The sequence below is a fragment of the Chrysochloris asiatica genome, unplaced genomic scaffold, assembly GCF_000296735.1.
Source record: "Chrysochloris asiatica unplaced genomic scaffold, ChrAsi1.0 scaffold00120, whole genome shotgun sequence".
NCBI classification, from domain to species: domain Eukaryota; kingdom Metazoa; phylum Chordata; class Mammalia; order Afrosoricida; family Chrysochloridae; genus Chrysochloris; species Chrysochloris asiatica.
This window is the reverse complement of record NW_006408638.1, coordinates 1,016,208-1,040,105: the sequence shown is the minus strand read 5'-3', so window position 1 is coordinate 1,040,105 and position 23,898 is coordinate 1,016,208. Positions and strand designations below refer to the sequence as shown.

The 23,898-nt window shown below is 36.3% G+C and overlaps 1 protein-coding gene across 1 annotated transcript in view; it reads right to left on the bottom strand.

The window, feature by feature from the left end:
• ARL6 (ADP-ribosylation factor-like 6) overlaps nt 1–23,898 on the bottom strand; it is a 43,035-nt gene that overhangs the window by 12,800 nt on the left and 6,337 nt on the right. Inside the window, exons 2-5 of the mRNA XM_006868593.1 lie at nt 18,989–19,050; nt 17,885–17,953; nt 10,880–10,974; nt 4,011–4,140 (exon numbers count right to left, since the gene is read on the bottom strand). Coding sequence (XP_006868655.1) covers nt 4,011–4,140; nt 10,880–10,974; nt 17,885–17,953; nt 18,989–19,050 — 356 coding nt within the window. The remainder of the gene's footprint in view (nt 1–4,010; nt 4,141–10,879; nt 10,975–17,884; nt 17,954–18,988; nt 19,051–23,898) is intronic.

Below are 23,898 nucleotides of genomic sequence, written 5' to 3'. Positions count from 1 at the left end.
AGGCTTTCTGTCCCTGTAAGAAGTTACAGCCTCAGAAACCCTGTACAGGGTCGCTATGAGTCGGAACCAACTCCACGGCACATAACAACAACCAGCCACTGAAAAGAATGCTGAGGCTTTCTGCTCCCATAGATTTACAGCCTCAGAAACCTTATACATGGGAGGTATGAGTGGGAATCGACTCGACAACACTTAAGAAGAATACATCTGTATATATAGGAGCCCTGGTAGTGCTGTAGGATAAGCACAGGATTGCTACCAGCTATTTAGCAGTTCAAACCCACTAGCCACTCTGAGATAGAAAGAGAAGGCTTTCTGCTTCCATAAAGATTTACATACTCACAAACTATACAGGGTAGCTATGTGCCCTGGTAAACTCAGTGGTAATGAGATGTATAACTGTAAATTTGACCATTTGAAAATCGAGCTTTTCTTTGGCTATGCTAATGAGGTCACACTGAGTTTCTGTTGTTGTTAGGTACCTTTGAGTTGTTTCAGACTCATAGTGACCCTAAGCACAAGAGAGCAAAATACTGCCCATTACTGTACCATCATCACAATCATTACCTTTGAACCCATTGCTGCTGCTACTGCATCAATCTCTTTGGGAGTCTTCCTCTTTTTTTTTTGGCTCTCCACTTTACCAAGTATGATGTCCTACTCCAGGGACTGGCCTTTCCTGGTAACATGTCCAAAGAATGAGAGATGAAGTCTCGATATCCAGGCTTCTTAGAAGCATTCTGACTGTACTTCTTCCAACAGATTTGTTTGGCAGTCCTTGGTACTTTCAATACTCTTTTCCAAGACCATAATTCAAATGCATCGATTCTTTTACAGTCTTCCTTATTCATTTAATTTTCATACGCTTATGGTGGTGGTGGTTGTGTACTGTGGAGTTGGTTCTCACTTATAGCAACCCTGCATAGGGTTTCCGAGGCTATACATCTTTACTGAAGCAAAAAGTCTCATCTTTCTTCTATGGACTGACTGGCAGTTTCCAATTGCTGACCTTGAGGTTAGCAATCCAACTTGTAACCACTACAAGATGACCGAGAATACCATGGCTTGGGTTAGGTGCACCTCAGTCCTGAAACTGACATCTTTGTTAACACTTTAAAAAGATCTCTTGCAGTAGATTTGCTTAATGCAATACGTCATTTGAATTCTTGACTGATATTTCATGAGTGTTAACTGTGGATCCAAGCAAAATGAAATTTCTAACTTCAATTTTTTTTCCATTTATTACGTTGTTATTTATTGGTCCAGTTGTAAGGATTTTTCTTTTCTTTACACTGAGGTATAATCCATACTGAAAGCAGTAGTCTTCATTAATAAATGTTTTAAGTCCTCTTCTCTTTCAACAAGCAAGGTTGTATCATCTGCATATTTCAGGTTGTTTAATGAGTCTTATTTCAATCCTGATGCCATGTTCCTCTTGGATTACTTGTTCAGTATAGATTGTGTAAATATGATGAAAAGATACAACCCTGTTTCATACCTTTCCTGATATTAAATCATTCACTATCCCCTTGTTCTGTTCGAATGACTGCCTTTTGGTCTATGTGGCAGTTCTTCATGAGCACAATTAAGTGTTCTAGAATACAATACCCATTCTTCACAATGTTATCCATAGTTTTCAACGGTGTCATGATCCACACAGTTGAAAGCCTTTGTAGAGGCAATAAAGCACAAGTAAACATCTTTCTGGTAGTTTTTGCTTTCCATCAAGATCCATCTGACATCACCAATGATAGACCTCATTCCATGACCTCATCTGAATCTGACTTGAAGTTGTGGTAGTTCCCTGTCCATGTACTTTTACAATTTTGAATTACTTTTAGCAAAATTTTACTAGCATGTGATATTGATGATTTTGTTCAATAATTTATGTATACTGTTGTGTCACCTCTCTTTGGAATGAGCACAAATATGTTTCTTTCATGACAAGTTATGGACAACATTGAGAAGTATGAGTACTCTGGAACACTTAAATTGTGCTCATGAGGAACCTGTACATAGACCAAGAGGCAGTTGTTTGAATAGAACAAGGAAACACCAAATGGTTTAAATTTAGGAACTGTGTACACCAAGGTTGTATTCTTTCACCATACTTATTCAATCTGCATATTGAGTAACTAATCTGAGATGTTAGATTATATGAAGAAAAATGTGGCATCAGGACTGGGTAAAGACTCATTAGCAACCTAAGATATGCAGATAATACAACATTGTTTGCTGAAAGTGAAGAGGACTTAAAACACTTACTGATGAAAATCAAAGACCACAGCCTTAGGTATGGATTACATCTCATTGTAAAGAAAACAAAAATCCTCACTAGTGGACCAATAAACAGCATCCATATCGATGGAGAAAAGACAGAAATTGTCAAAGACTTCATTTTAGTCTAATCAACCATCAACACTCATAGAAGCAGCAGTCAAGAAATTATGCAAATCTGCAGTCATTATGCAAATCTGCTGCACAAAACCTTTGTAAAGTGTTAAAGAGCAAAGATGTCAGTTTGAGAACTGAGGTGCACCTGATCCAAGCCATGGTATTTTCAATAACCTCATATGCATGTGAAACTTGGACAGTGAATAAGGAAGACCGTAGAAGAATTGAAGAATTTGGGTTATGGTGTTGGAGGAGAATATTGACAGCACCATGGACTGCCAAAAGAACAAACAGATCTGTGTTGGAAGAACTACAGCCAGAGTGCTCCTTGGAAGCCAGGATGGCCAAACCTTATCTCTCATACTTTGGACACATTATCAGGGGGGACCAGTCACTAGAGAAGGATACAATGTTTGGTAAAGCACAGGGTTGGGGAAAAAGAGGAAGACCCCCAAGGAGATGTACTGGCCAATGGCAGCAACGATGGCCTAAAGGGAAGCAATGACTGTGAGGTTGGCCTAAGACCAGGCAGTGTTTTGTTCTGTTGTGTAGGGTCACTGTGAGTTGGTACTGACTTGACGGTACATAACAACAACAACTTTGAAAAGGCAGCTCGTCCCCAGTCACATTTTAAGTGTCTTTCATCATTAGGGGCTCATCCTCTGTCACTATATTTGACAATGTTCTATTACTATTCATAAGGTCTCCAGTGGCCAAACATTCAGAAGTAGTCTGTCTCTCAGTCTTAGTCTGGAAGCTCTACTGAAACCTGTCCACCATGGGTGACCCTGCTGGTATTTAGCATATCAGCATCACAGTAACACACAAGCCACTACATTACATTTACAAACACAAAAGAGTAACAAGACCTAGGAGACAGGTCACAGAAAGAACTGACACAGTCAAGACTCTGATTTGGACTTTTGATATGATGATAAAATAAATCTCTGTTCTTTAAACTCACCCACTTGTGGTAATATATTTTGTTTTGGCAACATTAGGCAACTACAACACAGGGGCTAAAGAATTGAGTAAAATAGGAAAAATCCAAGCTCTCATGGAATATCAACACGTAAATACCAGGGAGACAGACGATACACACACAGGAACTTTAAAGGGTTCCTCACACATACACACACTCACAAAAAGTCACATGCTAATAGAAAAATAAGAGAAGAACAAGTGATACTGTATAACAAATATAGTGTTGTTTTAAAGAGTAATAAAAGTCTCTTTCCTGAAAGAAGTACAATAGCAAGCCAGACAAATGTATCTGGGTGAATGACTCAAAAAAAAGGGAGTAACATTCAAAGGCAAATACCCATAACTTACTGATTCAGTGTGTGAAAGGATGTGTAATTGAAGTTGAGTAAGTGGGCGGCTTTATGTTAGTCAACGATAAGTTCTGTTTATATTTATTCATCCTTAAAATATTTGATAGGGTTATAATAGTAATATAGTCATGAATACTTACAATGTTCTAATTCTATAAGACAAAATCTTTAGCTTACATTCTACCATGTTCAGTCACTTATCAAACAAGCAAAGAAAAGAAAGACTGAAGCTAGATTTTTCAAAAGGATAAAACGAAAAACAAAGACTGTATAACACTTTACCAGATATGCCAGGGTTTATCTTTGATGTTTTCTAAACACAGCAACTGAGACACTTTTACAGATGTCACAGCATCTCTAAGATCCATTTTGTTTGCAAAGAATAAGATTGGTATTCGGCGGTGTTTAATATCTAAAAGAGAAAACAAGAGTATCATCAGACTTCCATTTTGGGCCCTTTCTTTTTTCCAAATCCTTAAAATTGAAATCCACTTAAAAGAATTATCTTCCAATCACTTCTTTTCATATTACATAATTAAACATTTAAAGATATATATTGTCAGGCACATATTTGAATAAGAAACATTTGGAAGTACTCCTTTTTATGATTAACTCTCCTCTGGTTAGCCGCTATAAAACAAAGACTGATGGAGTGGGCTATTCAGTAGCTATATAACAGCACTTTAAAAGGGTCCAACACTATTTTTGTTTGTTTCATTTTTACTGTCAACAGAAAAGTGATAAACTTCAACTAGAAAATGCAAGGAAGATAAGCTAGATATTGAGTTTAGATTTTGGTAAGTATTATAAGCAACAAGTGAGCTATGTTAATAAGATTATTTTTATTTTTTTGATATTGTTAAAATTTTATAAAAGCTTTTTTTTTTCTTTTTTACTATTTTTAATAGTTAATGTAAATAGTTCAAAATTTAAAAGACACAGAATGATATAAAAGAAAAAAGAAAATACCTCTTAACTTTGTCCCAGGGTATGCCTAAGGGCCCTGCTTACAGGAAACAACGTCATAGCATCACTTCCCTGGCATCTTTTCAGAAGCATTTTATGTATTTGCAACTTAAATATTATATGTGTTCTTTTTCACATAAACAGTAACATACTACACACACTTATCTATATTGTATTACATCTTCCTCTTTTCACTAAACTTAAATTATTTTGCAGATCTTACCCTATCAGCACATAGACAGTAGCTTTTTATTTTATCAGTTGAAGAGTATTTAACCACTATCGTAGTATAATCGAACCACTATCTATCTGAAATATATTTAAGTTGTTGCCAATTTTAGTAACTACAAATAATACTGTAACGAATAAATTTGCACAAAGACAATTTTGTACATGGGAACAGTATGCCTGCAGGATAAATTCAAGAATGGAATTGCTGGGGCAAAAGGATGTGCAAATTGTTATTGTGATAGGTAATGATTACCACACTACCTTCCCGTTAATACTGTTTCAATTTACATTTTAAAAATATATGTATTTTTCAGTCTTTGCTAAAAGAGTGTTATCGAACTTTTAAAAAAAAACAACTATTATAATGTACTTCTTAGCATTTGAGAAAGACTGAAAATCTTTTCATATACTTAATCTTTCGGTTAACTACTTATAATTTCTTTTCCTCATTTTTCGATTAAGCTTTTATTCTCTTATTGATTCATATAAAATGTATATATTTTATCTTGTCATTTATTTGTCTTTGACTGCTCATGGGCTATATAACAGGTTTTTTTCTATTACAAAATTTTTGCTAGTACTATTCATCAACATTCTGCTTTAGATTCTAGATTTGTGTTATATTTAGAAAGACCTACTTACCTCAAAAAAAAAAAAAAAAAAATCTCCCATAGTTTTTCTGTTGCTGGAATGTTTTTTTACACTTCAATATTTAAACCAGCTGGAATTTATCCTGGAGTACATAACATGTTTTTTGTCTTTTTTTAAGACAGCTTTCCAAATTCTCGGAACACAGCTATTTGATGAATATCTTTTCTGTGTTAATTTGAAATGTCTACTCTTGTAAGTTCTAAATCAAAGTATATTTCAATTTATTCCTATACGTTTGTTTACCTCTGAGTCTCTGTATAATAAATTACATATGAATATTGTAATCTCTAACTCAACCATTAAAAATAATACAAGAGGCATGCTATTGTTATTGTTAGTGCTGTGGTGCCTTGAATTTACTTGATATGGCTATCCAAAGTCTTCTTAATTCCTACCAAGTGATTGGGTGGGACAATGCAAATAAGGTGGTTCAGGACTCTGGATTGGTTAGTTTTAGTCAGTTCAGTTTAAAAGAAGCCATCTCAGAAGCAGAGATGGTAAATCAAAGAACTATAAAGAAGGAAGAATATGAGTGAAGTATGAAAAATGGCGGAAGCACAGGCAGTGGCATGGAGAGACAGAGTAGCTTTGGGCTCTAAGCCTATGGACTGTGTAAAGCTACGTGCCTTACAGGCAGGAGACTGGCTTGAAGAATATGCCCTTTGGACAGTCACAGCTGGCTAAAAGAATTTTGTTAACATGTTCTTGAGGAAGGGCAGAGGCCCAGGTACCACATGTCTGAGAGGTCAAAGACAAGAGTGAAGCATGCCTACAGTATGACCGACAAGAAGCATCCTGAGTTGGTTTTGATCCTGAATTGCACCCTGTTCACTCCCATAACAAACCCCACAATCATGAGTATTGTTCAAAGTTCTGTGTAGCCATTGCAGTGGATTATCAAACCCAGATGTGAAGCAGAGAGTGCTGTGGGAGAGATGGTTGGTGTAAGAAGAGGGTAAAGAAGGTTGTAGGTGGAAGAATGTCTGACGTCTACTTCATAGGAATTGGTCTTGAGCTGATTTTGAGTTTGATTCTCTTTTCCTATTTGTGAAGCCAACGGAAGTCAGACCTGGTCTCCACATGGTGAAGCAAAGTCAAAAAAGAGCAAAGGAAAACAGCAGACAGACTGAAAAACAAATTAGTCTCTAATATGGTAGACTTAGTATAGTGGTGAGTATCCCCACCTGTCAAGTAGGAGGTTGGGTTTCGATTCCCCAATGAGGGGGCAGACACCCTTTGGAGTCATGGTGTAGGATAAGCACTGGACTACAAGGTCAGTTTGAATAACAAGGTTGACAGTTCACACCCACCAGCAAGTCCCTGGAAACCCTATACAGGGTAGCTTTGAGTCGGAACAGACTCAATGGCACTTAAGAACAACAACAACATGCCTCTTACATTATTTTTAATGGTTGCTGTAGAGATTATGATATTCATATTTAAGTTATTACACAGATACACAAAGGCAGATAAAGTATAGAAATAAACTGAAATGTACTCTGATTTAGAACTTGTAATTTCTACAGTTCAAAATCCAACATAATAATTATTTTGTATGAAATGTAAATGAACTAAATACTTTAATTAAAGCTGATATTGTCAGAATGGATTTAAAAAAAAGGCACACCTATATGCTACATATAAGAAATACTTTCAACATATGAATGCAAACCAGAAAGTAATTAAGTACATTTAACAATGTCACTAGACACAAAGGCAATGTTCAAAAATCATAATAGCATTTTCATTTCCAGCAGTGAACTATTCATGAATTTTAAAACACCAAGTATTGTGATCATTGCAATGAAACAAAGTACGATAGGATGAATGTAAAGATAATGTTCACCCGTGTAAACTAACACATAATTCTCAACAAAAACGTTTAAAAAAAAACCACACCAAATAATAACTTAAAAAAATCTTAGGAATAAACTGAAAGTTGTGTAAGATTTCTATCCAGAAAAGTTTTAGAACAAGGCATAATATAGATATATATCATGTTCATGAGCTGGAAGACATTGCTAGATCCAATGCCAATTATTCCCAGTAGCAATCTAATTAATATACCAACAGTTTTTCTACAGTCTGCCTTAAAAAAAAAAAAAATTTAAAAATATGAAGAACCAAGAACTGCCAAAACAATTTTGAAAAAGAACAGAGTTGGAGGGTTAACCCTACCTAACCTCAAGATTTATTCTAAGCCTACAGTAATCAAGACTGTAGAAAAGAATATAAAATAGATTAATGGAACAAAACAGAATTCAGAGTAGATCCAAATATATACAAGTAATTTTAATCACTCCACTCTTTTCTAAGGCATTCTGGTGTAGCGCTGTAGAATAATGCACTGGACCATAATGTTGGTTTGGACTGCAAGGTTGGTGGTTCAAACTCACCAGTTGCTCCTTGTTGTTGTTGTTGTCAGGTGCCATCGAGTTGGAACTGACTCATAGCGACCCCATGCACAGCAGAACGAAACAATGTCCAATCCTGGGCCAACCTCACTACTGCTGCCACACTTGAGTCCATCAATGATGCCACCTGGCCGATCCATCTAGTTGAGGGTCTTCCTCTTTTTCTCTGACCCTCCACCCTACCCAGCATGACATCCTTCTCCAATGATTATTTCCTCCGGATAATATGTCCAAAGTAGGAGAGACGAAGCTTAGCCATCCTGGCCTCCAAGGAGCACTCTGGCTGCACTTCCTCCAAAACAGATCTATTGGTTCTTTTGGCAGTCCATGGCACTTTCAGTATTCTCCTCCAACACCACAACTCAAAGGCATCAATTCTTCTACGATCCTCCTTATTCACTGTCCATCTTTTGCATCCATATGAGGCTATTGAAAACACAATGGCCTGGGTCAGGCGCACCCTAGTCCTCAAGCTGACATCTCTGCTCTTCAACACTTTAAAAAGTTCCTGTGCAGCAGATTTGCCCAGTGCAATACGTCGTCTGATCTCTTGACTGCTACTTCCGCGAGTGTTGATAGTTGACCCAAGAAGAATGAAGTCCTTGACAACTTCAATCTTTTCTCCAATGATAAGAATGTTGTTTATTGGTCCAGTGGTGAGGATTTTTGTTTTCTTGACATTGAGATGTAATCCATATCGAAGGCTGTGCTCTTTAATCTTCATAAGTAAATGTTTCAAGTCCTCTTCACTTTCAGCGATCAAGGTTGTATCATCTGCATATCGCAGGTTGTTAATGAGTCTTCCTCCAATCCTGATGCCACGTTTTTCTTCATAGAACCCAGCTTCTCGTATTATTTGCTCAGCATACAGGTTGAATAAGTATGGTGAAAGAATACAACCCTGTCTCACACCTTTCCCAATTTTAAAACATTCAGTGTTCCCATGTTCTGTTCGAACAACTGCTTCTTGGTCTAGGTACAGATTTCTTAGAAGTACAACTAAGTGTTCTGGAATACTCATACTTCTCAATGTTGTCCATAGCTTGTCATGATCCACACAATCGAAAGCCTCTGCATAGTCAATAAAGCACAGGTAAACATCCTTCTGATATTCTCTGCTTTCAGCCAAGATCCATCGGACATCAGCAATGATATCTCTCATTCCACGGCCTCTTCTGAATCCAGCTTGAACCTCTGGAAGTTCTCTGTCAATGTATGATTGTAGCCGTTTCTGTATTACCTTTAGCAAAACTTTGCTCGCTTGAGATATCAAAGAGATTGTCCGATGATTTCCGTCGCTCCTTGGAGACTCTATATAGGGTCTCTATGAGTCAAAACCAACTTGATGGCACTTTAACAGTAATTCTTTTCTAAAAGTTCTGGCACAAAGATTACTTAATAATAATGCAAGAAATCTTAAAAAGCTAAGCTGTTACTTTGATAACTAAGATGCACTTGACCCAAGCTATGGTATTTTCAGTCACTTTATATGCATATTAAAACTGGGCAAATGAAAAAGGAAGAGTGAAGAATAGCTGATGTATTCAAATTGTGCTTTTGATGAAGAATATTGAAGACTGTCCCAGGAAAAACAAAGCAATCTTGGAGAAAATACAGCAAGAGCGTTCCCTAAAAATGAAGATGGAAAGACACCATTGTGCTTACTTTGGGCACATTATCAAAGATAACCAATCACTAGAGAAGGGCATTATGCTTGGTGAAGTAGAGTGTCATAGAAAAAAAGAGGGATATCCTCAATGAGATGGCTTGATACAGTGGCTGCAACATTGGACTCAAATACAGCAATAGTTGTGAGTGTGGTCCAGGAATGGACAATTTTAAGGTCTCTATGCGTTTGAACTGCAAGGTTAGTGGTTCAAGCTCACCAGTTGCTCCTTGGAAACCCTATACAGGGTCGCAATGGGTCAGAATTGACTTGATGGAACTTAACAACAACAACATGAGTCAAAGCCAATTCAACAGCATGCAACAACAAAGCTATAAATGCAGAGTACTGCAAGGTTTATTGGAACATTGTTTATAGTGGAAAGGGAGTCCTGGTGTGGTACTGTAGGATAAGCATTGGATTGCTAGCAATGGCACTTAATACCACAATAATCCCTAAGTGAATGATTGGTTAATAGTTGAAGAAACTGTAGAACAGTATTCTACTGTGGCAAAAATAATAACAGTTCATTTATATACACGAAAGGATATATGTATGTGTATAAATATGCCATATATAAAAAGTATGAAAGAAAAAAAAAACTTCACCAAGTTGTGTTATCTTGGGAAGGGGTTTTGGGAACTAAAAGTTGGAGATTAAAAAAAGAAAAGATCCATTTGAAAAGAATTTCCATATAAACAATATGCAAAAAATGCTATAAACATATATATACATATGCAAATATGTACACATGTATATGTTGTTGTCATTAAGTGCCCTGGAATCAGTTCTGACTCATAGAGACCCTGTTAAATAGGATTTCCAAGGAACAACTGGTGGGTTTGAACTGCTGACCTTGCAGTTAAAAGTTCATTAGATATCCATGAAAAGATGCTAGTCAAAATTTTAATAGGTGTTGAAATAGAAGAATTTTTACTTTCAGTCTTATTCTTTTTCTGTATGCATTTTTACTACTGGATCATATTATTTATAAAATCAGAACAAAGGGGGGATTTCTATTTGGGAGAAAAAAAATCAGAAACCCAGATATGCAGGTAAAGATATTATAAATTCTGCATAATGAACATGAGTTTTAAAACTCTAAAATTTCAAGCAAAAAATAATTAAACAGTGTGAGCAACACTTTCATCAACACAAAAGGACAAAATATCACGTCTAAGACACAAAAGCATAGGAACCCAGAAACTGGAAAACAAACATACCTGGATGGTTCAGAAGAGTATCAAGTTCTTCTTTGGCCACAACCATTCTTAATCTATCACTACTATCAATGACAAAAATAATGGCTTGTCCTTCTCTGTATAATATAAAAAGAAAAATTAAAGCTGTATTCCTAGTATTATCTCTTTATGTCCTATGTCCATTTAACATTAAATATTTTGGTATTCCTTCTTATCAATTTATGTGTGTGGCTAATATAATAACTACTATATGATGGGACTTCAAAAATTTGGTGGAGAATTTTAATTAAAAGATGAATTTTTTCCATGAATTTTTGAAGTTCCTATTCCTGGTGTGGTGCTGTGGGTTAATGCGCTGGACTGCAAAGTCAGTTTGAACCAAGGTTGGTGGTTCCAGCATACCAGCTTCTCCTTGGAAACCCTATACAGGGTCGCTATGGGTTGGAATAGACCCAATGGCACTGAGCATTGTTGTTGTTGTTAAATGCCATAGAGTTGTAGCAACCCTGTATAGGGTTTCCAAGGGGTAGCTGGTGAGCTTGAACCACCAACCTTGCAGTTCAAAAGGCTTTGCAGCCTGGTGCATTAACCCGCAGTGCCACACCAGGACTCCACACTTAAGATTATATCATGTAAAATAGTCTCTTTAACATGGATGACAGTAATAATGAGTTTCATAAGTTGCCATTTCATGTTATTTTTATTTAACCAAACAAAATGTCTTATTTGTTTAAAAATAAGAACATACAACAAAAAGAATTTTAAAAGAATCCTCTTACCCAGATATAATTAGAAACATTTTGCTACATGTCAATTCTGACATTTCTTTATGCAGTTTTATATACTGCCTCTCTGGAATACAAGATGACTAAAAAAATTCATGGAAAAATGGAATTAAAAAGATAATGGAATTTTTTCACAGACTTCTGAAGTCTCCTCATATATGTACGTGTGTATATATATATATATACACTACTTTTCCAAAGTTTGTTCTATGTCACTTTCCTTTTGTAATAGACCTATATTATACCTGTTTTCATTAACCAAAAGAAATATTTGCTTATAAGAAAAAAGCAAAGATCATTCCCATCCCCTCTGTACACGGGGTTGATAGGGACAGGCAACTTAGACATTGGCTACCTAAAATGTGGGGCTGTAAAGGCATGAAGTGACTGGCTTACAAGTTTTCAAGAGGGAGTTTACATTCAGAGTGTGTGGAGGTGTGGGGGATGGGCAGGGGGAAAGGCAGAATCCTCACTGAGTGGTTTTCATCCTGTCTAGATAGGTCTGCTGACCCTGAGGTTAGCAGCCTGATTTGTAACCACTACGTGAGAGAAAGATGAGGCTTTCTGCTCCTGTAAAGATTTACAGCCTTGGCAACCCTGTACAGGGTCACTATAAGTCAGAACCGACTCCACAGCACAATAACAACAGCAACAACAGACAGGTCGGTGAAAGGTGATGGGGACAAGACTCTCATGATTCAATAGTGAGTAATTGCTATCATGACTAATTGTGATTGTTGCAACTGTGAAGGTGGAAGTTTTATAGCATAAAGGGGTGAGTGGTCGGATCTTACAGTCCCAGAGCAGAGGACCTCGTGACTATCAAGGGAGAAGAGCAGGAGTGGAGTGTGGGACCCTACCCAGAGAAGCAGTGACGCCAGAGATGGAGGCAGAGATGATGACATGGAGAGACGGAGCAGCTGAGGACTCTAGACTCATGGAGGGAGAGGGGATGTGTGCTGGCGGCTGGGGGGCAGGCTTACAAGGTATGCCCTTTGGCTTTTTAAATAACTGTATGCTCCTGAGTGTTTTGCTGCACATCCAGAAAAAAAACCAGAGGGAATAGAAGCAAATACTGTTGAAAGATGAAGCATGCAGGGGATTGTAATCATGGCAATGAAACAAATAACATTGTAATCATTACAATGAAACAAATACGATAGGATGAGTGTAAAACTGATGTTTCCCCATGTAAACTATCACTCAACTCACAATAAAAACTTAAAAAAAAAAAAAAAAAAAGGCAAAAATCGAAACTAGCATTCAGTAGTTGTTTTGCAAAAGCCATTAAAGAAACAGCATGCACCCCAAGCAGTAAGAAAGGCATCATCAAGCTCCTTCCCTGGGAACTAAATTCAGCATACTATAGCTTTGAACTGTGTCTGTGAACATTATACAGACGTCATATGTTATTTGGTTTGATTTGGTAAATTATTTTTGGGGTCTGGGAATTCTCAAAAATTCTTCTCATATAAATTAATGGTAATTGTTTCTTTACACCATTATTACTCATGAAAATTTCAGAAAACGTTCTACTGTACTTGAATATCAAATATTCAAGCTCTATACCAGTGTTTCTCCAAAAAATACTAGGATCCTTAGTAGAGGGTAATGTGATAATAAGGAATACATTTTATATTTAAGATGCTAAACACATTAAGTATACATAAATACATTTGAAATAAAAGTATTCTGAAACTAAACTTACTAACAACTTTTACTTTTATTCTATTAGATTTTCTTAAAGATGACAGCTAGCAAATGACTAGATCTAAGGAGTCACTAATGAATCACACCTGCAATTTTAAAGCATTGATTATTTTTCACCTTGCTTTTAATGGTTATAAAGGATTCCACTGCATGCAGGTGCCATTAAATTCTGCTAAACTTTTTAGATTATTTCCAATTTTTGTTATTAGGAATAATTGAGATAAACATCCATATTTTTCCTGATGTTTTATTATGTACTGTTATGAATAAAATCTCTGAGAATACATTGACAGACTCATCTTAGAACAGTCCCACTCCCTTGCCATCCTTTTCAGTTTTTGATATTCTCCTGGTGTGGCTCTGTGGGCTAATGCATCAGGCTGCAGTTGTTTGAACTGCAAGGTCGGTGGTTCAAGCTCACCAGCTGCTCCTTGGAAACCCTATACAGGGCTGCTATGGGTCAGAATCGACTCAACAGCACTTAACAACAACAACAACAACAACAATGCCATATTATTTTAATTTGCATTTTAAACATTGTTAGTGAGGTACCGTATATTTTTATATATTTCTTGGACATTTTAACTTTTTTGTTAACCTCTTATTCCAGTTATAAGTTAAGATGTTTACTTTCAGTGTGATTAGTATTCACATAAAAATAAAGCTTTAAAAACCATTTATCCCATCATTCCAAAAATTAAAACACAGATTATCACAGTCATACATTAAGAATATCTATATAAATTGGTACAACTGAAAATACATATTAAGTGCTTTAAGAATACTAGGACACTTTGAGGGAGTAATTTTATTTCTAGGAATTTATTCTAAGAAATCATAAACTATGAAAGAGATTTATATAGTAATATATTAACTCAAGGATTGTCTATAATCTACAAAAACTGAGAATAGGTTTTATGCTACCAAATAGAGACCTGGTTGAGCAATTTTGACAAAGTATTGTGAAAAACTATTAGTCAACCATTAGAGTTATATTCATTGTATGCTCTTCCTAACTTACCCATTTCCTAGAATGTTAACTAAAATAACTAGGATGCAAAATTATACATCATGCATAAGTTAGGCAGCTCCTTTCTCCTTAATTATATAAAGTATACATATAGGATGGGACTTCACAAATGTTTGTGGAAAAATTCCATTATCTCTTCACTTCATTTTTCACAAACTTTTAGAAGTCTCCTCATCTACTATAAAAGAGAAACAAATTGAAAAGACTAACAACAGTGAATTTTAGTAGTAAGGCCTATGGAAAACAATTTTTCTGCATTTTTTATTAGATTTTCCAAACTTCAAAAAATGCATTTTTTAATATTTTGTACTTTATTATTTTAGGAGCTCTGGTAGCATAGTGGTTACAAATTGGGCTGCTAACCTCAAGGTCAGCAGTTCGAAACTACCAGTTGTTCCGCGGGAGAAAGATGAGGCTAGGCTTTCTGCTCTTGTAAAGATTTACAGCCTCAGAAACCCTATACAGGATCGCTATGAGTTGGAACGGACTCCACAGCACACTTCCACCACTTCATTATTTTTTTAAGAGTAATGTGCAAAACCCACAACATTTAACATCATTTGTTGTTAAGTGCAGTTGAGTTGGTTCCAAGTCATAATGAAACTGTATAAGGTTTCCAAAGCTGTAAACCTTTACAGGAGCAGAAAGCCTTATCTTTCTTACTCTGAGTGACTGGAAAGCTTGAACTGCCAATCTTATGGTTCACAGTCCAGTATTTATTCTACAGAGTGACCGTGCTCCCTTATTTTACATTATACAAACAGATAAAATATGGATTTATATTATAATCCCATTATTCCCTAAACAAATGCTATTAATAGGCTGGTGCATATTCCTTTATAATTCTTTATTTTTCTCCCTATATTCTAAAAGAATTCTGGTGTGGTGCTACAGGATAAGCACTTGAACTCAAGTTTGGTATGAACTGCAAGGTTGGCAGTTCAAGCTCACCAGTCACTCCTTAGAATCCTGAAATAGGGTCAGTATGAGTTGGAAAAGACTCAACGACACTTAACAACAACAACAAATATATACTAAAGGAGTCCAGGTGTGGCACAAGGTTGGCAGTTCAAATCCAACAGTCCTTGAAATTCTATACTGTCAGACCCGACTCGATGGCACTTAACAATAACATAAATAATAAAAGTCTGTGGGTGGCACAAGTGTTTGTTTGACTACTAGCTGATAGATTAGTGATTCGAACCCATCCAGAAGCACCTCTGAAGACACGTTTGGAAATCTGTTTCTAGAAGATCACAGCCTTAAAAAACCTATGAAGTAGTTCTTCTCTGCCCACATGGGATTCTTCGTGAATTGGAATCGACTTGATAGCAACTATCAACAACAGCAACATATATTTATATCAAAAATATAATTTTTTTTAATATAATTGAGGTTTGTGTAAATATGTCATTATAAAAAATGCTCAGTGGATATACCTCTCTGCATATCTTTACCCACTAGAGCTCTAGACATAGGATACATTTCTAAAAGTTAAAATGCTGGGTATGAACATTTTCATTTTAACAGATAAAGTACCCTGAATTTATTTACTAAATTCCCACTCATAAGAGTGGCTCATTCTACCAATTGTAGACTTTATTAATATTTTTAAATCCTTTCCATTATAGTCAGTAAAAATTCATTTGTTTTTCATATTCAGCAAAAAAAATGAGGTAGAGGAAATAAATTACTATTACCGTAAACTTCTCAACAGTAACTGTATTTACCATTCAGTCTACAATTTAACTACAATACCTCATCTATTTCTTCCAAAAACATTCTGAAGAAAAAGGAATTAAAATCAGAAAAAAATGTTATTGCTCAAATACAATTCTCAATATCATTTCTTCTCTGTAATTAGAACAAATGAATGTTTTTAAAAGTAGCTAAAGTAAATATATTTTTAAAAAGTAATTGTTTAACAATGTATTGGAAGAGGAATCAAAAAAATTCTATACTGAAAACAAATTTTCACAAAATTCCACATTTCCTAGTGAATTTAATAATAGGACACCACAAACACGCCACTTTTCATTGACCCTCAAATAGGAAATAGTTTCATTTGGTTTTTTGGTTTTTTAAATTGACTTCTGAGCCCCTTTGGATTCTGTGATTTAAATATGTTTCCAAACTATTAAAGTTCTCACAGAAAAGAATATCTGTAATAAAATCTTCTTTGGTTCATTCATATTAAAGAAATATAATGCATGTTCCCCTATTAGCAGAAAAGAGTTAATCAGAATCTAAATTTGATCTTGCAGTGATTACATGCATAGTAACAAAACGGAATTTAGCTTAGTAGGATTGTTTTTAAGTTCCGACAGTGAAAGTGAGTTACATTGTTCTTGAATGAAGGAGTCCTAAGAGTATTAGAAGTTAATGAATTCATTTTAACATCATACGCATATTTTGAGAAAGTGTAACACATTTGAATCCTAGTACTTCAACAGTTAAGGAGCAATGGTACCATAGTGGTTATGAGTTGGCCTGTTAACCTCAAGGTTAACAGTTCGAAACTACCAGCTATTCCGTGGCAGAAAGATGAGGCTTTCTGCTCCCGTAAACATTTACGGCCTTGGAAGCCCTATATACAGCACATAACCAACCAACCAACCAACCAACTTTGACAGCTGTTAATCTCTTCCAAAATCTCAAGTTATTAGTGAGCACTTGATTTTGCATATGTTAGAAAACAACTTGCTTAAAATTTTGCATAGGACAAATGGATTCTCTTTAAGCATCAGTATTGTTATTTTAACTATATTCAGTCAGTAAATATTTATTGAGTATTGTGTTAGGACTTGAAGAAATAATTTGAATAAGAAATAATCCCTGCCTTGAGGAATACACAACCCCATTAGAGAGGCAGCTATGATACATGACTTGAATATATAGTAAGCATGATTACAGATCTACTAATGGACAAAATACTGAGAGAACTGGGTATAGAATAACTGGAGAAACAGTGATACTTTATAGAACAGGTGATTTCTGAGCTGTTCTTAAAGGATGGCCAGGATCCCTGGTGTGACACTGTAGGATCAGCACGGTACTGCAAATCATAAGGTCTGCAGTTCAAACCTATTAGCTGCTCATCAGAAACCCTTTTACAAGGTCAGAACTGACTCGACAGTACTAAACAACAACAACAGATTAACCTTAAACTGGAAGGAAAATGATACAAGAGGGCCCAAGATCATGAAACACCTGAAGTGTTTGAGAAGCACTATAAAAGCAAATTATATGGAAAATCAACATCACAACCAAGCCCATGTAATCATTTGGATTTCTAATTGTTATTTATTAAAATATGACCACACAACGGGGTATCAAAAAGTTTGTGAAAACGTAGAATCAAGAGATAATGGAACTTTTCTATAAACTTTTTGAAGTCCCCTCATATATAACCATTGTTGCTGTTGTTGAGTGCCACTGACCATTAAATAGTATTAAAATACGATCATTTAGTTAACCAACTAAATTCCCAAATGTACTCACTTATAATAGTGCTCCCACAGATTTCTGTATCTTCCTTGACCAGACATATCAAACACTGTAAAAGACAAGCTACAAAGAGCAAGCAAACAAATCAAATGATAAGCTACTAATTGAAAGAGCAAATTTTACTTAAAACTTTAAATTTTTTTGCAACAAAAGAAATCACTCTTGATATACATTTCAACTTATATTAATTATCAAGTAAAAACCTCAAAAGATGAATTCAGTGAACATAAACATGATTATGTAAAAAATAACATAAAATATATATTCTTTTTGCTAGTGAAGTTATCAGTTTGTCCAAACCTTAAATTCTGAAAAATAATCCAGAGGTGGTAGCACAAAATTCTATGTCAGTGACTACAGGGTTTGCTAACAACAAATTGCTTTTTCTAAGAATGAGTATTCTAAGATCTACTACGGTCATTTTTCACTCATTGCTTTTTTCTCATTCCTACCATTTTTATTTTGAGGAAAAAAAATTAAAATACAGAAAAGTACAAAGAGCTGTTTCCCCTCACCCAGAATGGACAATTATTTACATTTATTTATATTTCCTTACAATTTTTTTGTAAAGATTCATCATTTATCATTTTTTCAGTGTCAAATGATAGTTCCAATGAAGAAAAGAGATAATTCCTACCTTCCTGGAGCTTATATTATTGCGGGGGGGTGGGGAATTGACGATGAAAACATTTTGAGTATAAATTTTATATAGGGTTCTCTATATCTCTCCACACACAATGTGTATGATGGACTTCAGAAAGTTTGTGGAAAAATGGAATTAAAAGATAATGGAATTTTTCCACAAACAGAATTGTAAAATAAAATCAAAGCAGCCACTCAGAGCTTCTTAACCAAAGTATACTGTTATTGATGATATGGGATGCAAAGCTGATTCTGACTCAAGAGACCTAAGTAAGACAGCAGGGCTGCTCTATAGGGTTTTCTTGGCCATAATCTTTACAGAAGCAGATTACAAGGTCTTTCTCCCACAGGATAGCTGGTAGGTTATAAAGCCATTCTTTTTTAATCTTACCAGCTGAGTACTTAATCATTGGACCAACAGGCATCCTTAATCAAAGTATAAATGCAGTGAATTACCTGGATGATTTGAATTTTTCTATGTTGAATCCTATTGTTGGAACTATATCTTGAGATTGAGCCTTTAATAAAAACACAAATAAGTTTGAAAAACTGAAATTAATAAACATGAATTTTTCTCAGATTAAAGAAAAAAGAACACAATTTACATTTCTAAAATCTATGGATATAACAAGATTAAACACGATTGTCATTTTCACAATAAAATCAGTATGCAAATTCTTTACAGAATTTAAGCTGTACTAATTGTGAATCTATATGATGTTTATGTCTTAATTCACATTTTATGATCTGCTGTTAGCTAGGACTTAAAGAATTGGTTTAATAAGTCACCTTTAGTTCATATATAAGATTTTCTAATCTTTCAACATATACTTAATGAGTCTTTATTTGCTAGGGCTTGTCCTCATGTATAGATGGCAAACAATACAGACAAACCACCTGATCTCATGAAGCTTATAACTTAGAGGAGGTAAGCAGCAACAAACAACGAAAACAATGTGGGCAGTGATAATGCAATGAAAGGCTATTGGGGCCAGGAGGCAGCAGGGAATACTGTGGCTGGTAGAACGGCTCTGAAGACAGGTACTCAGGAAAGATATCTCTAAAGAAATGACGTTTGACCCAGTACTAAATGACAAGAAGGGGAAAAACTATGACATCTTGGCAAAGAACATTTCAGTGAAAATTTGGATATTACAAAAGGCCCTGAGGCAAGAAGGAACTTGGCACTCAGGAAAAGTAGAACGGCTGTATGTCTAGAGCGCAGTAAGGGAAAGATCAATATGTAATGAGGTAAGAAAGGTAGAACTTTGTAGGCCATGGCAGGGAATTCTGGATGGAGAAGAAATTGAAAGGGGCAACAACTTAACAGACCTGCTGTCAGTCCAAGGGCCATTAAAATGCATTATACCAATAAATTAACTCACCAAATGCCTCCTAATCCTTGCAGCATTAAAACTGCTCCTCCTTTTCAATAAAAATCCATCTGCTTACTGATCTGTAAACCCAAGAATTACTCTTGACTCTTCCCTTTTCCGCATTCTCTAAGCTTCTATTGGTTCTTAGTCCAGACTCTTATTTCTTACTTTGAATTACTAAAACTGTAAGCTAATTGCTAAAAGATTACACTACCTTGTGTAAGTTACTTAATTTTTCCAAGTCTTAGTGATGCATCTTGATCCTGTATGACAGAGTAGAACTGCCCCATATGGTTTACTAGGCTGGAGCAGATGACAGGGCTGCTCCCACAGAGTGGCAGGTGGGTTAGAACCTGTGACCTTACGGTTGGCAGCCTGGTGCTTTAATCACTGTGTTACCAGGGATTCTTAGTGCCAAATCCATGACAAATACTCAACAATGCTTGCTATTGTTATAGTTATGTTCTCACTGATTTTAGTTTTGTCCCCAACTTTCTCCATACTACTATGAGGATTTTCTACTTCTGGAAATTTTAAATTCAAATGGAAAGAAAGAAGCTGAAAAGCTCCTAAGATTAGTAACCTTTACACTAATGTGTTAGTGAAAAGCCCTCCCCTAACTTTTTCAGCCAGAGCTGCCCTGGCTCTGCCTTTTCCTTCCATCCTATGTGCCTCCCAAAGAGTCTTTCAAAATATTTGTTCCTTTTGTTTATGTTAGCAGAATTTGTTTCCTGCTACTAAGACTCTTGATAGTAAATTGGGGTTCCTTCATTCCATAACAAGGTTTGGAATAAAAACATTCCTAATGTTTTGTTGTCCCTCAAAACCCCACAAACAGTAATTTAAGAGTTTTATGAATCAATTATGCAATAAAACCATCAGATACACGGGGGCTGCAAAAAGTTCGTGGAAAAATGGAATTAAAAGATAACAGAATTTTTCCACGAACTTTTTGAAGCCTCCTTGTATATTTCTGGGAAAAACATACTGCAGGACAGCTAATTATTTATGATGGCCCTTCTAGCCATATCGTTCCATTCTGTGATGCAAATCCCAGGCTTACTCTATGCCTGTATAGTTATTAAAAGAGCTGTTAATGAGGCAGGATTAAGGTAGGACTTAAGGATTAGGGCTAGACTGCAGTATAAATTGGAATCTCAAGGTCAGCAGTCCAAGACACCAGCTGCTCCTTGAAAACCTTATACAGGTTTGAGTTGAAACTGACTTGACAGCACTTAACAACAACAACAAGGATTAAGGTGATGCCATAGAATAAGGACTCGACCTCAAATTCAGTTTGAACTGTAAGGCTGGTGGTTCAAACTCACCAGCCGCTCCTCAGAAAACCTATACAAGGTTGCTATGAGTTGGAACCGACTTGAAGGCACACAACAACAACAAGGAGTAAGGATTAAAGTAAAACTAAGGAGTAAGGTCCTGGTGTGGCACTGTGGGCTAATGTGTCAGACTGCAAAGTCATTTAAACTGCAAGGTTGGTGGTTCAAGCTCACCAGCTGCTCCTTGGAAACCCTATACAAGGTTGCTATGGGTCAGAATCAACTCAAAAGCACTTAACAACAACAAGGAGTAAGGTGGGGCTAAGGGGTAAGGTTTAAGGGGGAATCTAATGACTGGATTCTACCACTAGTCTTTCAGTTTGTCTGCTGTGGTGGCTTGTGAGTTGCTATGATTCTGGAAGCTATGCCACCAGTATTTTAAATACCAGCAGTGTCACCCATGGTACATAGGTTTCAGATGAGCTTCCAGATGAAGATAGACTAGGAAGAAGGAGTAACGAACTACTTCTGAATATTTAGTCACTGAAAACCTTATGAATAGCAGAGAAACAATGTCAGATATATTGCCATAAAATGATCCCCTCAGGTTGGAAGGCACTCAAAATGCAACTTGGGAAGAGCTGCCTGCTCAACGTAGAGATGACCATGATGACATGAATGGAGTAAAGCCCATGGGAGAAAAGCCCACAGGACCTTCATTTGCTGATGAAGCACAACACAAAGTAAAGAGAAACAGCTATAAACATCCATTAATAATCAGAACATGGAATGTACGAATTATGAATCTAGGAAAATTAGAAATTGTCAAAAATGAAATGGAACTCATACGCATTGATATCTTAGGTATTAGTGAGCTGAAATGGACTGGTGTTGGCTGTTTTGAATCTGACAACCACAAGATTTACTATGCCTGGAATGACAAACTTAAGAGGCATGGTGTTGCACTCATTGTCAAAAAGAACATATCTAGATCAGTTATGAGGCACAAGGTTTGTGAGCTAGTGTTCCTATACTCAGTGGGATATATTTACCTCTAATGAAAAACAAAACCAAGTCTCCTACATTGAATTTCCATGATTTTATTGAGAAATAAACATATTTGGTCATTTTCTAAAATGGATATGGAATGGTACAAAACAAACAAGGAGGGTAGAAATTACTACCTAAGAGACAGTCCAGCAACAAGAAGAGAACAAGATTTCACAGACAAGCCCTATTTGGAACAAGATTTCAGAAAGATACCTTATTTGGTTAATTAATTAAGCCTACTAAAAATGATATATATCTTTGGTGCCATCAGTTACCCTATCTTGTTAGATATGATGCTACATAAGATGTGACCAGAAAAATCTTGTTATCACCTAGGTCAGAAGGCAGTCTCCAACACAGAGTGGGCATATTTCACCTGTTTCTTTTTCCTTACCTTGTGAAGAGAATACTATTTAAATGATACGCCTAGCTTTTCCACAGCCCTTTGCCTCCTCCCTCCATCTGCTGCTTTAGTCCTCTATGGAGTCCTGGTGTGGTGTTGTAGGATAAGTACTGAACTGCTAACTACAAGGTCAATGGTTCAAACCCACCAGCCACTCCTTAGTCACACCATACAGGGTCACTATGAGTTGTAACTGATTTGACAGGACTTAACAACCACAACATGGAAAAAAAGATTTGTCTGACTGCTCAGTCAGTGAGATGGAACTGAGCATATGTGGCTCTGCCCCTCCTCCTCTTTTGAGAGCCAGATGCTCATTGGAGGCCTGCATTTTCATCTGCCTCAGCCACACAGTAAGGCTAGTAGAGTAGGCTGTGTCCCCAAGGAGAAAAACATGAAATTTGTGGAAATTAATCTCAATTCAGGAGAGTGTAAGAAAATTCTCTGACCAGATCTAAACTAAACACTTCAATTCTGCCTTTTTAAGAATCACACATATTTAGTATCTGTCTAACTTCAGTTTGATGTTTCAGTTAATTCCCGACTCACCTGGGGAGCTCGCTAAAACATTTAAATTACCTTTCAAATCTATTTTCAGCTTCTTATCCCAGCTGCCTCAAACTAAGTCTGCCTGAAAATACACAAGTAATTAGGTGTTTTTGCAAGGCAAATTTCTGTCAATGTTGTTATTGTTGTTAAGTGCCATCAAGTCCATTCCGGCCCATAGTGAGCCTATATAGGGTTTATGAGGAGTGGCTGGTGAGCTTGAATTGCTTGACCTTGTTGTTCAATCGGATTTTGTAGTCCAGTGCATTAACCCACAGCGTCACACCAGGGTGCAAAAAATGACATGAAGATAGAAAAGAATGGCATTTTTCTGTAATCCCAAAGCAATCTCCACCTGAACAAAAATAAAACAAGCTGTCCCAAAAGAAACTTAAAATTCTATTTAAAGGCATTGTTGTTGTTGTTGTTGTTGTCAAGTGCCATCGAGTCAAAACTGACTCATAGCGACCCCCTGCACAGCAGAACGAAACAATGTCCGATTCTGGGCCAACCTCACTACCGCTGCCACACTTGACGCCATCAATGATACCATCTGGCCAATCCATCTCGTTGGGGGTCTTCATCTTTTTCTCTGACCCTCCACCTTACCCAGCATGATATCCTTCTCCAGCGACTGTTCTCTCCGGACAATGTGTCCAAAGTAGGAGAGACGAAGCTTAGCCATCTTGGACTCCAAGGAGCACTCTGGTTGTA